This window comes from Ctenocephalides felis, unplaced genomic scaffold (genome assembly GCF_003426905.1).
Source record: "Ctenocephalides felis isolate EL2017-DRISC unplaced genomic scaffold, ASM342690v1 CF-g0.4_SCAFFOLD_00845, whole genome shotgun sequence".
Classification (NCBI taxonomy): domain Eukaryota; kingdom Metazoa; phylum Arthropoda; class Insecta; order Siphonaptera; family Pulicidae; genus Ctenocephalides; species Ctenocephalides felis.
The window spans coordinates 63,794,507-63,810,016 of record NW_020536999.1 but is presented as its reverse complement, the minus strand read 5'-3'; the positions used below and the strand labels follow the sequence as shown (position 1 = coordinate 63,810,016).

Genomic DNA, 15,510 nt, shown 5'->3' with positions numbered 1-15,510 from the left:
ATGTAATAAAAATATTTAACTTACTGTAAATGATTCTCTTGTCCCTCACAATTTCTCAGTCTGATGTTTATTTTGTTACATACCACAAAGCAGCAACAAGTTGGACCAAAAAATCAATATATTTTCATAGATGCGGAAAATTCAGTTGTGTTGACTAGTCACCATATCAAACTTTCATTGAACATATAGTTCCCATCTATATGAAAATCGTATATTTAAAAAATTGATCAAACTATACTAGACATTATAAAAAGTCATACGACTAATTATATAATTTTTAATGCAGATCGCACACGTTTTTTTTTGCTAGAAAATGGTGATTTCTTTTTTAGTTATATATTGGATCAAATTATATGGAGCCAAAAATATTCACAGAGGCACATAGCGATTTTAGTTATATGGGTCATAATTGCCCAAAACGATAATTGCACATTTGCTGCGAGCTGATCGTTTTTATTCAATGAAGAAACATTAATTTTTCGAATTTACTGTGGAATCATTTTTGTTAATTATTTTTATATAATTAACAGTTATATATAATATATAATTCAAAAGCATAAAAATTGAATTTATCTACCTTTCAAATAATTAACAAAAAGTATAAATGTATAAAAATATTATCTTTTTTCTTATGGGATTTTGAACAAACGAGAATTCCATATCCCCGAAATGTTGAATTTTTTTTCTGATGAATTTGATGAAACTTTGTAAAACGATAGAGTTCATAGTTTGAAATAACATGCTAAAATGTTATAGGCTTTCGAGCGTTTGGATTAAAAAAAACATCAAAATTTAGAATTTTCTGATTACATTCGAATCAGAATCTATGCCGAAGTACATGCACGTTCTGGGTTCTGGGCTGTTTTGTAGACAGTTACTGATTACAGTTTACGTCCACACTCGAATAAAATATATTTTAAAAACACGAAAAGAATGAAATGAAATGTGTTAAACAAATTGATTTAATTTGTACAACTTTTGATAAAAGCAAAATCTTTATTTTCGAAATGAATAGTACAATTATTCATTTTATCTGAATATTTGATTAATTTTATTCATATCGAAAAATTTATGCAATTTACCTTAAGGCAAAATGTACTCTTCTTTAGGTTTGGCTATGTCACAGGAAAAGTTTTTAAGTATTAATAATTTCGTTTTCATATTACAAGAAATATTATTATCTGCGTTGTTTAATGATGATAAAGGGAATCACATTGTATAGATTTTCAGGAACTGTCAAATGACAGGCAAAGTATAATCATGATTAATTATAAAATTCTAGCTAGTGCAAAGGGATAAGACACTGTTAATGTGCACTGTTTATTGCATGACTATTCTGAAAGAGATGTCAATAGTTTTACTCTAAAATGTCTTATTGTAGATGCTATAAGAAAATTATTAAGTACTGTTATAATAATATCAATGATTTGTTTTTCTTTAAGACAATGATAATAATGACATTTTGAACCAATATTTGAATGCACATTAACAATAGCGCAGAAAAGATTCCCAAATAGAGACTGTACATCATAGATATTATATGTAACTTAATGTTAATCAACATAAATATATACATGTAAATATATCACATACAGGTATGAATTATGGTTATATATGTATAGGTATAAATGATAAATTATATATGTATATATATAAATAATATATACTTTCATGTACATTTCTATTCTTTTTGTGCTCAGCTTGATATGATATTATATACATATGCTAAAATGATATACACATATATATATATATATATATATATATATATATATATATATATTTGTAAATTTTTAGATATTTTTTCATCATATATATATATATATATATATATATATATATATTGTGGATAATGTGTATATTTATGTACATTTCTATGCTAGTGTGCATTGTTTATAAAGAGAACTACTATGTAGATATAATGTAGAATGCTTTTGTGAAAAATAAATGTTTCTAAAAATTCAATTTTTTTTTCAATATTTATTTTTTTAAATTTTGAATTAAAACGGTCCATATAATTTTGGTTCATTTCTATAGTATTTTTTATACGCACCCGTTCAGGCGACAAGTGCCATCTGTAGAGAGGGGCTTCAACTAACACAGGAATGTGGCAACGAAATATGGCCCAAGAGAGCGATCTATATACTCTTCTTTTATCTATGGTGACAAACGTTCCCAAAAGTGGCTCCCACTTTATGTTTATTTATCTATGGTGGCTCCGCTCAAGTGGCCATCTATATAATGTTTTTTTCCTCTATGGAGATGGCGTTCTACTTTTGTTTACTATGGCGCTAATGGCACTGGTAACAAAATGTATTCAAAACAACAAGAATTCATAAACGTCAATGTTTTTTTTTCATTTTATACTTACGTTTTAAAGTTTTAAATGTATTTTAGATTTGTGAATAATTTGTAGTATAGGAGTTTTTCCAAAGTGTGTCTGATATCTGCTACATTAGCTATGAAATTTAGGCGCTAAAATCATTTCAGCAAACATCTAGATATTTAGAAACTTGAAGAATTTAATGTTTTTGCCTAATTGCACGGATGTGAAATTACTTTATGCTGATTCCTCGAAGAATAAATTATATTAAGAAGGTTTAACATAATTATATTTGACAAAGTGCAGGTAATAAACAGTTTAGGTTATTAAGTGATGTCACATTAGAGTGCAATGATTTTTTTTGGTAATTCTTGTGTTGAAATATTTGTATGAAATTTTAAAGATAATACATAAAATAAAAATCACAGAATTTATGAAAAATATTCATGCCGTACTTTTTGGCATAGTTTTATGCTATGTTCAGATTACATGTAATAAAAGGGCAAATAGCATTGTTTAATGTTAATAGACTTGCTCATGTAATAAATGAATGACTAGCCGAACATTATTTAGTGAATTCACAAAAGTTTCCTAAAAGTAGCATCATAAGACAACTTCCAGACGTATATAGATCGAAAGGTCAAATGGCTTGTTTGTATAACATAATACTGTTTGCGCAATAGTGCATGAATAATTAATAGCTGCAGGAGTTGTGTCGCTAAAACATAAAATGAAATAATAAGAAATCTGGAAATATATTATCAATTCTTCAACAAATTGGTCAGTATCAAAAGAAAGTATTGATATTACTAAAGGCTAAAGTTTCACGAGAAGCAGAATGATAAAACAATGATGTTTAGTAAACAAAGGTTACATAATAGACGAGGAAAAAAAAGTGTATTTTGCAATTAGAGACTTTTCCCAAAAAAATAAGAAAATGAGTGAATATGATCAGCTATACTAACACACACCTTTCACCAATCCAATAGCACACACCAATCCAATATGCAAATTCATTATCAAAATATATTATTGTTATTATTGTTATTGTTAAATACCATATTATAATTTACTTCACCACTCCAAAATAGAATTCAATTCTATAAACGTTTTCAAAATCTATATTGAAGTTATTTAGTATAATTAAATCACATAGATAAGTGTATTTGCAGTATTTTTCTATTTTCTATTAATATTCTATAATGTAGAGCTTTAATTGTTCTAGCAAGTACTTAAAAATTAAAAAACAAATCTTTTACAGATAAAAAACATAATTGATCAAAATGCATCGGCGAGGCGGAAAGCGCATTCGAATGGATGACCCCATTCCTCCGGAGTATGAGAATCCTGAAACCCCAGCAACTCCTTCTGTTGATTATCATTCAAACAGCGCAGAGTGAGTTTTATTGTTACAGCTATTTTCTTGATGATTGCTAGTACCCTGAACTTTTAATATATTGTTTAATATCCAATCATATTTTTTTAATTTTAATATTAGTATATTGTCACACATTGTTAACCAGTACTTAATTTTTAGAGATCATGAGCTGGGTGTATCAGAGCCTAGTTCACAATCTGAAATGGAAAGTCCGCCATCTCCTATGAAACGAATGACACGAGCTCGTGCCAGAGGTAATTTATAATCAAATTTATTTTTTGATTATATGTGCTTTGAAGAAAAACACTAAAAACGCTAATGGGCTCATAAATTATTTACTTAATATTCAGGTGTTCAGTATGTTCCTCCTGTGAGCACGAGAATGATTCCTCCTGATTCAGTTCCTACAACCCCACCAACACGAAAAAGAAAACCAGGGCGTAAACCACTTCATGAACATCATTCAGTTGATGACAAAAGTCTTTATTTTGTTTTAAGAAACAGTAAAGCACCTATGGCCGTAAGTTACATTATTAAATATTCTTTACCTCAGAAATAAGATTTATTTGGTTAATATGATGCATTACTAGTGAGTGATACTGCTAATATTTTTTGCAGCTAATTTATGATGGATTATTTTGTGCTTTTGGGTTTAAAAATATTGTGGCCTGTAAACAAAGATTTCAAACATTTTTATTTAAGAAGCAGTGTATAAGTAAATAAATTAATCACTTATGTGAATGTACTATACATTATTATATAGTAACCAGAAATATCATTATTACTTTTAATATTACTATTAATATTACTTTTCAGCTAATTTATGAAGAATATTAACTGCATTCGAGTTTAATTTGTTTTGTTATTTTAATACTTTTTTATTGCTTATTTCTTCAATTTTTTGACCATTCCATTTCAATTGATAGTCAGTAGGTATGATAGTTTTTTATTTTATTATTAAACTATATTTACCTTTAAGTCTATCGTGGATGATTGGATTGGAACATACAGACAAAATCGTGACACGGCATTAATATCACTTATTCAATTCTTTATCAATGCAAGTGGATGTAAAGGACGAATAACACCACAAATGCAAAGTGAAATGGAACATGCAGCTATTATTAGAAAAATGACAGAAGAATTCGATGAGGTACTTTAATAATTTACAGATAAAATGAATTTTGATTTAATGTTTATGAAACATGAAATAGTTGATTAATGTTAGTTCACTCTGTAATCATTTACATGAAAAATGCAAGTAATTCTCATACAACTTAAATTTTATGCTGAAATGCTTTATTAAACTGAAATAATTTATGTTGATAGCACAGTGTAGGAAATAATTAAGAAGTCTTCTGCCATAAAATATTTAATATTTGCTTCCGGTTTAAGCTTTTAGAAAATTATTATCTCCCATTTTCCCTAAAGTCTAATTTTTAATTTATCAAATTATAATTCTTCTCTAATTATAAGTCAAACTTTGTGTTGTGTGATTGATTTTTGTGTTCTCTTTTTGATTCCCCTATGCATGTTTCATTATTTATTTTTGAATTTTATTGTTTATTATTTTTTATTGAAAGTGAATTTTATATCAAAAATTAAAAAAAAATGTTTTATGAAAGAAAAATAAATATAATATGCATTAGGTAGGTTTAAATGTTTTTTTTTTGTAAGATAATACATATATAATGAATATAATAATTTGTTTATTCTTTATTTCTGCAGGAAAGTGGTGAATATCCTTTAATAATGACAGGACAAGCATGGAAAAAGTTTCGGCAAAATTTTTGTGACTTTGTTCAAACTCTTGTAAAGCAATGTCAATATTCTATTATTTATGATCAATTTTTGATGGATAATGTTATATCAATGTTGACTGGATTATCAGATTCACAAGTTCGAGCCTTTCGACATACTGCAACATTAGCAGGTATGACATACTGATTTTCTATGTAAATAAACTTCACAATTTGTGAGGTGTCAATTAAAGTGTCCTAGTTTGTAAAAAATTGTTTTTTAAAATCACACATAGGATATACATCGGCAATCACATAGTTGCTCTAGCTCTAAGAATTTTTTGTATCATCAAGAATATTCTGAAAGAAATTTCCCTTTGTCATTTATCTATAATGATTTTTATTAATATACAGCTATGAAGTTAATGACTGCACTGGTGGATGTCGCATTACTTGTTTCTGTAAATTGTGATAATTCACTTCGTCAGTATGAGGCTGAACGCCTGAAAGCTAGGGACAAGCGTGCAACAGATCGTCTGGAGTCTCTTATGCAAAAAAGGACAGAATTGCTGGAAAATATGGATGAAATAAAAAATATGCTTACGTATATGTTCAAATGTGTTTTTGTTCATAGATACAGGTAAGCTTTTTAAGCCAATTCTTATTGTTAATTAATTACTTGGATTGTGTAATAGTTTAGTGATAGTTTTGCTAAAGTGTTTTTGTAAGTACATTATAAAATTATGTTATAAATGTCATAAAAATTTTTGTAATTCTTTTTAGCTTTTTTTTACGGAATGGTAGGTTTCATGTAGACATGCTTGAACTAAATATCTATGATACAGATATTTTGTTCTGTATGTTTAGATTGAGTATATGTGTTTACTTCTTATGTTCTGTGAATTACTTCTAAAAATGTCAAATAATAACAAGGTTTTTGTAAGATTATTATTATTTATCACTTTTACTTATTTTTATGTAATTAATTTTCATGTTTTTTTTATACTTACACTCCCATTGTGAATGTTAAATGAATGTATGACTAATTGTAATTTACAGTAAGTAATAGATATTAATATTATCACTGCTTTTGAGATGCATTTGATATCTAGGTTGTGTATTTTGAGATATATTTATGAATATTAATTTAATCTTAGATTTATTTGTTGATGTAATCTAATCAATTGAATTTTTGACAGAGATACTTTGCCAGAGATTCGTTCCATATGTATGGCAGAAATTGGTGTATGGATGCAAAAGTTCCATTCCAACTTCTTGGATGATTCTTATTTGAAATACATTGGTTGGACTCTGCATGACAAAGTAATTATATATGTTATGTTTTTTGATTAAATTGTAATACACTGAAAAATGCAAACAGGTGATTATCATAAATGCATTTGAGTCATAAATAAATTGTTATCAACAAATTTGATTTGTCTTAAAATATGTTTAATATATATTTTTAATGTTAGGTTGGAGAAGTGCGTTTGAAATGTCTACAGGCTTTATTACCTTTATATGCTACTGAAGAGTTGAAAGGAAAGCTTGAACTGTTCACAAGTAAATTTAAAGATAGAATTGTTGCCATGACTCTTGACAAAGAATATGAGGTTGCTGTTCATGCAGTGAAGCTTGTTATTAGTATTTTCAAGTAAGTAATACAATTAATTAATAATTCATATAAGAAATTAATAAAGTTCAAAGTTTGGATATTAATAATAGTCAATTTTCAATGTGCTAACTCTTGTTCTCATTTGCCACCTTGGGAATGAATTAGTAGAATGATAATTTTTTTCATAAACATATTATTAATTGATATTATCTTCTAGAGTTTATATAAGATGCCATAGGATATTTTTTAGTTTTTAAACTATCCTTAAATCAAGATGTATCCTAGAATATTCAAAATTCTAATTTGGAACAATTCCTAAGTTTCATAATGCATGAGATATTTCATTTATTCTCATATATAAGTTGTCATGGCAAATTATTTGAAAATATCTAGCTTGTGCATTTTTACTTGAAACAAAATTATGCATACATAAATGGCATACAAATAACTGATCTTTCATATAAAAGGAAAACTCAACAAATCGTTTTATGTATTTAATTATGCAAACTACCATTTGAACTTACTGTTGATACAATATTAAGATATTAAGTAAATCAGGTTTAAATGCTTGCTTGATATTTTGACTAAGATATGTATTCCTTTTAGTGATTATTTCTTTTATTTTAGAACTCAAAATGATATTTTGACTGATAAAGATAGTGAGCATGTATACGAATTAGTATATTCATCACATCGAGCTGTAGCACAAGCAGCTGGTGAATTTTTAAATGAACATCTATTTCGTTTAGATGAAGAAAGTGCAACTGAACTCAGATCAAAACGTGGTAAAAAACGTTTACCAAATACACCTTTAATTAGAGATCTTGTGCAGTTTTTCATTGAATCTGAGGTAATAATGACTATCATTATTCATTGCCGACTAGCTATATATTGGATTTTTTTATTATATTCTTAACTTTAAAATAATATTTTACTTTTATAACTACTAAACTTTGCAAAGTTTTATCTTTTGCCACAGAAACTATTTAATAGCGCTTATTCAAAATAAATCACTTGCAATGTCTATAAATGCTAATGAAATTTATTTAATGAAACTGTAGTAAACTGCTTGCTTAATAATTTTTGTTTTTGGGCATGCTTATTTTATATGGCATTTTTACTTTTAAGTAAACCTATATAACATTAAACCTATAGAACTGATCAAAATATTGTCTTATTCAAGTAATTGTTCCATATAGTCATTTGAATGTGTAATATTAATATTTTCTATCCAACTGCTGTACAATTATTTGCTCAATACTTAATACCTATTTTTTGTATACTTCTTATGTAGCTTCATGAACATGCTGCTTACCTAGTAGATTCCTTGATCGAAAGTCATCCAATGATGAAAGATTGGGAGTGTATGACTGATCTTCTATTAGAAGACGCAGGGCCTTCAGAAGAAGTATTGGATAATAAACAAGAATCTAGTTTGATAGAAATAATGGTGTGTTGTGTGAGACAAGCTGCTACAGGCGAACCACCTGTGGGAAGGTCTAGTTCAAGAAAGATGGTAAATAAAAGTATTTATTTTTACTTTAATCTTTGCATTTACTCATTTTTGATTTGTATTTATTTACCTAATAATTGTGATACTTCTAAATCCTAAATGTTTGCAAATCGCATTTTTGTGAAATAATAATTGTCTGTTTATTAATTAAAGGCGCTAAGTGCAAAAGAAAATAAACAAGTTTTAGATGACAAACAAAAACTAACCGAGCATTTTATTAGGACTATTCCTATGCTTTTGTTACGATTTGGTGCAGACTCGGAGAAGCTGACGAATTTATTATCGATTCCGCAATATTTCGATTTAGGAATCTACACAACATCACGTCTAGAAAATGTTAGTATATTGTTAATTGTTATTATTGTTTATTGTATAATTGTTCACAGTAGTTTAATATGTTATTTTTTGCAGAATCTGCAAGCATTATTATCAAAATTGCAAGAAATTATAATTAACCATACTGAAAGCGAAGTACTAGAAACTTGTAGTAAAACTCTAGAATATTTGTGTAAAGAGGGCACTCATATTTCAATAAGATGTGATGTTGTAAAATCAATTATTATCGATCATTGTGTAGATAAATATAACTATGCAATGGATGATTGGAGAAATATTATCAATGGGGTTAGTATTAAAGCGCATGCCCTTTTCAAATAGTTTATTATATTCTGAATGATTGATTATGGAAAAATAAATATTTCCTAAAAATTTATTGCAGGATGAAACTCCTGATGATGATGAAACATTTAATGTGGTGAATAGCTTGAAGAAAATTTCGATTCTGTATTCATGCCATAATATTAACCATAAAAATTTATGGCAATCTATCATAATTGATATAATTGAATGCCAAAATGGCATTACTGATAAGAGTTTACCTAGTGAGGTAATTATCATTTATCTAAATTTCACATCCAGTGAATGTTTAGATTTTAAGTTGAATGATTGCTTGTTTTTGACCTACTTCTGAAATATAATACTATGATCTTGAATTAAATACTTATTAATACTTGTTTGGGCCTTTCTTACAGACTTTAATTCAATTTAATATTCCTGACACTTTTTTTGGAAAATATCAATGATGTATTCAAAAATATTCTAGAGACCCAAAAATTTAGTAAGAAAAGGCTCGAATTTATACATCAAGTGTTAAATGCATGTATTATTATTTAAGATGATTAATTTAGTAATAAATATAGTTAATAATAATTAATATTGCATATAGTATTGATTCATTTCTTTTAACATTGATTTATTAACCCTTATCTGTTGGTAGCTTTTCATACATGATTCTCACTAAGTCATAGCTGGTCTCGATAAATATGCAATATCTCTTTTAATTAAAAAAAAAAAATGGTTTGAATACCTTTTTACATATATTATACTTATTATTTTAACTACTTTCGAAATTTTCATTGCTATCATCTCGATCAAAAATTTTATTATTTAAATTTATTTTTTTTAATTGTGATTGGTTTGACCGTTGTAAGCTCACAGGTGCCTTATTTGATTAACCCTTATCAATAGTGAGCTACTGATGAGGGTTAATCAAATAATATCTTGTTCCAGTTGACCTTCTTATGCTTTACAATGATCTTAAATCAAAATGATACACTTAGAAGTATCATATTTCTAAGACAAATAAGATATATTAAATTAATTTAATTAATTCAACTAAATATTTTTATAAATATGTCTTAATAATTATATTTATTTTAGGCTTTGAAATACTGTATAGAAGCATGTTACTTTTCCCTGATTTGGGATTTAGCTACTATTGAAACAAACACTGATCCTGTTGATTGTGCATCTTCAATCCAAACCCTAAGATCTAGATTAGATCAATATATACATGTTTGCAAGCAAATTATGACTAATGTAAATGATAATGATTTACGTGAAGCTGTAAGTTGAAAAAGAACTTTTATTGTTAAAATAACATTTAAATAACACAATAATAATTCAAACTTATAAATACTTGCATTTTTAGGCATATTCTTCTATTTGTGATTTAGCCATTATGTTTTCTGAACAATTAGCTGTCCATCCGAAGGAGATGATGCATCCTCTGGTTTACATTCCATGTGCAGAAACACAAACAATATTAAATGATTTTGTACAGAACTATGTCTTCATACAACATCATGAAGGTAAGATATTATTATGAACTCTATATCATGCAGCACCATTTTGCATGCTGATAAAGCTGGCCCAAATACATGTTGCATTATATTTTAACTCGTATTTATTATCAGCATATCGGCTAACGTTGTTATTATTATTTTGGAAGTTTGTTATGAAATAAAACATCTAGATACCAGAATTAAACACTTCAGCTGACATTGCATTATGATTACAGAAGGGCATGATGAGGGACGAATCGAAGAACTGCATAAACGCCGTAACTTTTTAGCAGCATTTTGCAAACTCATAGTATATAATATTATACCAACTCAAGCTGCTGCAGATGTGTTTAAGCACTATGTTAAGGTAATATAATAGACAAATACATATTGATATTTGTTGTTATTTTTATAATTTTTACCATTTTCTTAAGCATTTACACAATTCTTCATAATCTTGCTTAATAATATTTATATATATTTAGCAACACATGGTTTTCTGATATTTTGTTACTAATGCCAAGGGTATTCAAAAATTTATTTGTAATTGCAGATTTTATAACAGTAAATGTTATTTTGCCTGGTAGTTTGCCAGACCTTAATTTTTAGGAAATTTTGCACAGTAACAGATTATAGCTGATTGTCAAAACAAAACTCTTAAAATATTATAGATCTATGAGAAATGGCTTAATTATAAAAATACTAAATATATTTTTGTCAATTGCTATAATATTTTTAACACTAATTGCACTTTAGAACCAATTGGTACAACTTACTAGCTTATAAAGAAATATTATCGATACAAATTTGAAACCAGCAAAATATTTCAATCATATTATAAAATAATGGAAACTGTTCAATATACAAAAAATCTAAATAAATCTAAATTTTACTAATAGTTTTTTGATTGTTGTTTAAAAAAAATAATTTCGATTAATTTTTCTGCCTGTCCAAAAAAATCAAACATTATAGTTTATAAATAATAATGTTTATCATTATATTTGAAGGTTTGCTTATTAGTATTAAAGTCCAAGATATGCAAAGGTTTGCAATATGTGGTAAATTCGTATGTTAGAAAAATATGACAAAAATTTTGAAAGTTTTTAAAATGAAAATGAACTATAGGCAGTAAACCCTATAACTAGGAAAATGAATTGGTATGTTATCGAGATCTTTATATACACCATAGTTTTGTGTCTGTATATAGTCATTTAACCAAGTAATCATTACTTAGTAATGACAATTCTGCATATTTTTTCTGTATATTTCTAATGTCTAGATCAGTTCTTAATAATAACTAATACCAACAGAGCATCGACAATAAGAATTAAGTGGTATTTGAACTATTTAAATTAGTTGAATTATTCTCCTGAATAGTTCAGTATCTAATATACATTCTTACATTATAAGAATTATATTTGAATATATAATTAATATGAATGGTTATTTAATAGATTATGAATAAACTAAATATACTTAATAAACTAAAATAAATTAATTTTTTCCAGTGCTACAATGATTATGGTGATATTATCAAATCAACTTTAGGCAAAGCGCGTGAGATTAACAAAGTAAATTGTGCAATGACCATGAGTTTGAGTTTAACTGGATTGTTCAAGGATTTGCAAATGAATGTGCCGGCTGGTGTTAAGGTTCCCAGAAATACAGAGGAATTTGCAGAGTTGAAAGTAGAGTATTCCTGTTTAATAATACTTATACTAGTTAGTGATTAATAAATTTATAAACCTTAGGAGTTAGCAAAACGTTTTGCTTTATCTTTTGGCTTGGATGCTGTGAAAAATCGTGAAGCTGTTACTGCTTTGCATAGAAGTGGTATATTGTTCAGTGTAACCGCAGTCGACGAGTGCGATGACCCCACAAGAGCACCTTCGCGTTTGCCTTTCTTGGAGATTTTGAACGAGTTTACTAATAAGTTGCTAAAGCAGGATAAAAGAGTTGTGTAAGTCATATGATGATATATATATATATATATATATATATATATATATATATATACTAGACGACCCGATAGATGTTATCTTGTACTCATGCCTACAATTTTGTAATATCCTATACTAATATTTACGCTTCCCATACCAAAATTTACGTTTACCTAAAAATAATAATTATTGTTTATTGTTTTATTACTCTTTACACCAAAATGCATTAATATGAGCGATGTCAAATGTAGAACTGCTTTAAATAAAAATTGAAGACTTTTAAATGGTATGACAAATTCAGAAAATATTAATATAGTATCCGCGGTAAAAGTACAATATTACCTTGGATTTTTCCACCTAAAATTATTGCTCCAATAATGTTGCCTGTAATTTTTATAATTTCGTGTCATATTTTAACTGGTTGTTTATATATTAAGTATAATATCTAAAGTACATTTTTCTTAGTAATAATAAAATATACATTATAAGTAGGGAGGCTCTTGGTGTCCTCAGCGCCCACATGCTATATTTTTTCTAGCATTATACTTGTTTACTATATTAAAAATTTTATATCCGAATCTTGCGTTGGCGCCCCCTAAGGCGTGCGCTCGCATTTTTCGCATGCATTGCATTCAAGTTAGGACCGGCCCTGATTATTACTTTATTTCATATTTTAAGTGAATTCAAGTCAAGTCTTGTTCATATGTGAATCATTCAATCTACAATTAACTAACTAAATGTTTCATATTCTAAATAATTTTTTGAATAAGTAAATTTATTTTTTTGTATTGTGAAAGAATGTAGTAAAGTAAGGGAAAATACGACATGCATAAGTTTGAAAAATGTATATGTCAAACTGAATTATATAATTTTATCTGCCAAACATATACTGTATCCTATTTTAATTTCTGGCACATCTCAGCTGATTTTCGACAATAATAGTGTAGACATTACATTTTTCTCATTCTAATATTGTCTAGGCTCATAAGGGAATTGAAATTTTTGGCAGATGACGGTTCTCATTTGTTTTCAATGCCAAACAATGTCTCAAATATTTTCAATGTCAAACAATGACATATCGTTTTTTCCATTTATTTCTATAATAATACTATATTTTTATAATCATTTACAATTACATCCTAAAAAATACCCTTGACAAACTTCAGAAAGATTTCAAATAATCGTTTAGGAAGAGTATCTTGTCTTACACCCGTACAGAAGGATTTTATATAAGGTATATTTATATATATATATATATATATATATATATATATATATATATTAGGTTGTCAAATATCTCCCTTCCGCTTTTTTGCTTGAAATTCAAAAAGGCGGAAGGGAGATATTTGACAACCTTATATATATATATATTAGTAGTATAATTATATATAGCTCAGCTCCCATGATCACTTGTGGTGTACATTATGCGTTTTGATTGAATATAATTTGTTTCTTTCATTGAATTTGAATATAAGTTTCTGTGGACACTTATATTTAAAGATAAGGTAAGATAAGAAAGATAAGACCTTTTTATTGATGGTTGATAAATGAGAGATTTTCATTCTTCACATATATCACGTTTATTATTTTATTACTTTACACATTGCATTACATTACATTTTCTCTTTTTATATTAAAATACATATTCAGACCACTAACAATTAATAAGAACCTCCCACAAATAATTGTTTATATTTTTATATCAAAAGACCTGTCGAAAGAAGGGCATTGGCCGTCTTTCCATTTCTATTTAAAATTGGCATTACTCTTGTATTTATATATAGATCTTTTTTTTAAAAAATGCATGTACCAATTTTTAACTTCTTATCTCATCATTTGATCAAGATATCATGAAATATGTGTAAGTTGTAACTGTAAAAGATGCCGAAAAAAATAATATTTTGTGCGTAGACTAGTCAGCACATTTGGAAGCATTGGAATAAAACGTTAATTCAAATCTATCTTTTATGAAGATTATCATTTTTGGAACGCCGCATCAATGACGGGATGCCTTCAAGTCGTACAGATGAATGGCAACCATTATTCATATATCGTAACTCATTACTGCATGGAGAAACTGATGCTGCACCTGTGACATCAAAACGAGCATACACGCGCAGGAAAAAAGATATAAGTAATATAAAAATTGCTATGAATCAAGTAAGTCAAAAACATTAGTCCCTTTTAATAATCTTAAAATATTTTTAGGTCATGCCGATGAAGATGAAGAGGCAGATGGTGAAAATATGGACTCTGATAACGAATATCCTTGAATTTTTAGCAATAATGTATTTGTATTCTTTAAATTATGTTTATATATTTAAAACAAAATATCGATAATTTTAAATATATGTTTCGTATTATAACGTTTATATGCTAGATTTATGTAAAGATCCACTATGGGTACATGAGTTAAAAACGAAAATGAGTATCTTTTAATAATACTTTGTTTGAAATTTGTTTTAAAAGTACAGCATATTTACTGCCACTTCTTAGGGAAAGCGACAATTTAAATGATTTAAAAACTTCAAGAAACCTACAAGTTTTTGATGAAGGTATATCAAACGACTATAGTCTTTTCAGTGATATGGGTAAAAAAGAAGTATGAACTGTTAATATATATGCATATCAAATTATTGAATTTTTATAAAGGTTGCTTTGATACATACAACTAAATTTTGGATTCAGTACCAATACATGAGAAATTTTTAAATTCTTCTAAGACTCAAATCAGGTAAGGAAGATTCACAGGCAAACATTTCAATTATTCAAGAAAGCTTTTTATATCACATATGAAAATATTTCTAAAAATTTCTTGAATTTGCAGTGGTTATTCTAAGGATCCATTTGATATTATCATCATATCTGATTTTTAGAGC

At 27.3% G+C, this 15,510-nt stretch overlaps 1 protein-coding gene across 1 annotated transcript; it reads left to right on the top strand.

The window, feature by feature from the left end:
• Nucleotides 1-2,426: 2,426 nt before the first annotated feature.
• LOC113372385 (cohesin subunit SA-1-like) lies at nt 2,427-14,917 on the top strand. Its single transcript, XM_026612710.1, has 21 exons — nt 2,427-2,629; nt 3,585-3,719; nt 3,861-3,955; nt 4,052-4,221; nt 4,681-4,854; nt 5,430-5,634; nt 5,855-6,080; nt 6,640-6,763; nt 6,916-7,094; nt 7,683-7,905; nt 8,350-8,571; nt 8,722-8,904; nt 8,980-9,192; nt 9,287-9,454; nt 10,288-10,473; nt 10,559-10,718; nt 10,928-11,058; nt 12,200-12,379; nt 12,443-12,651; nt 14,605-14,765; nt 14,840-14,917. Exons 2-21 carry the CDS (start codon nt 3,607-3,609, stop codon nt 14,902-14,904), a joined length of 3,387 nt encoding a protein of 1,128 aa, XP_026468495.1. The 5' UTR covers nt 2,427-2,629; nt 3,585-3,606; the 3' UTR covers nt 14,905-14,917.
• The last annotated feature ends 593 nt before the right edge of the window (nt 14,918-15,510 follow it).

Bases quoted from the DNA above. Each gene is read 5' to 3' on its own strand.
- LOC113372385 (XM_026612710.1), top strand. From the start codon at position 3,607: ATGCATCGGCGAGGCGGAAAGCGCATTCGAATGGATGACCCCATTCCT. The intron at 4,855-5,429 runs GTACTTTAATAA...TTATTTCTGCAG, and splicing joins TGACAGAAGAATTCGATGAG to GAAAGTGGTGAATATCCTTT. The intron at 8,905-8,979 runs GTTAGTATATTG...TATTTTTTGCAG, and splicing joins CAACATCACGTCTAGAAAAT to AATCTGCAAGCATTATTATC.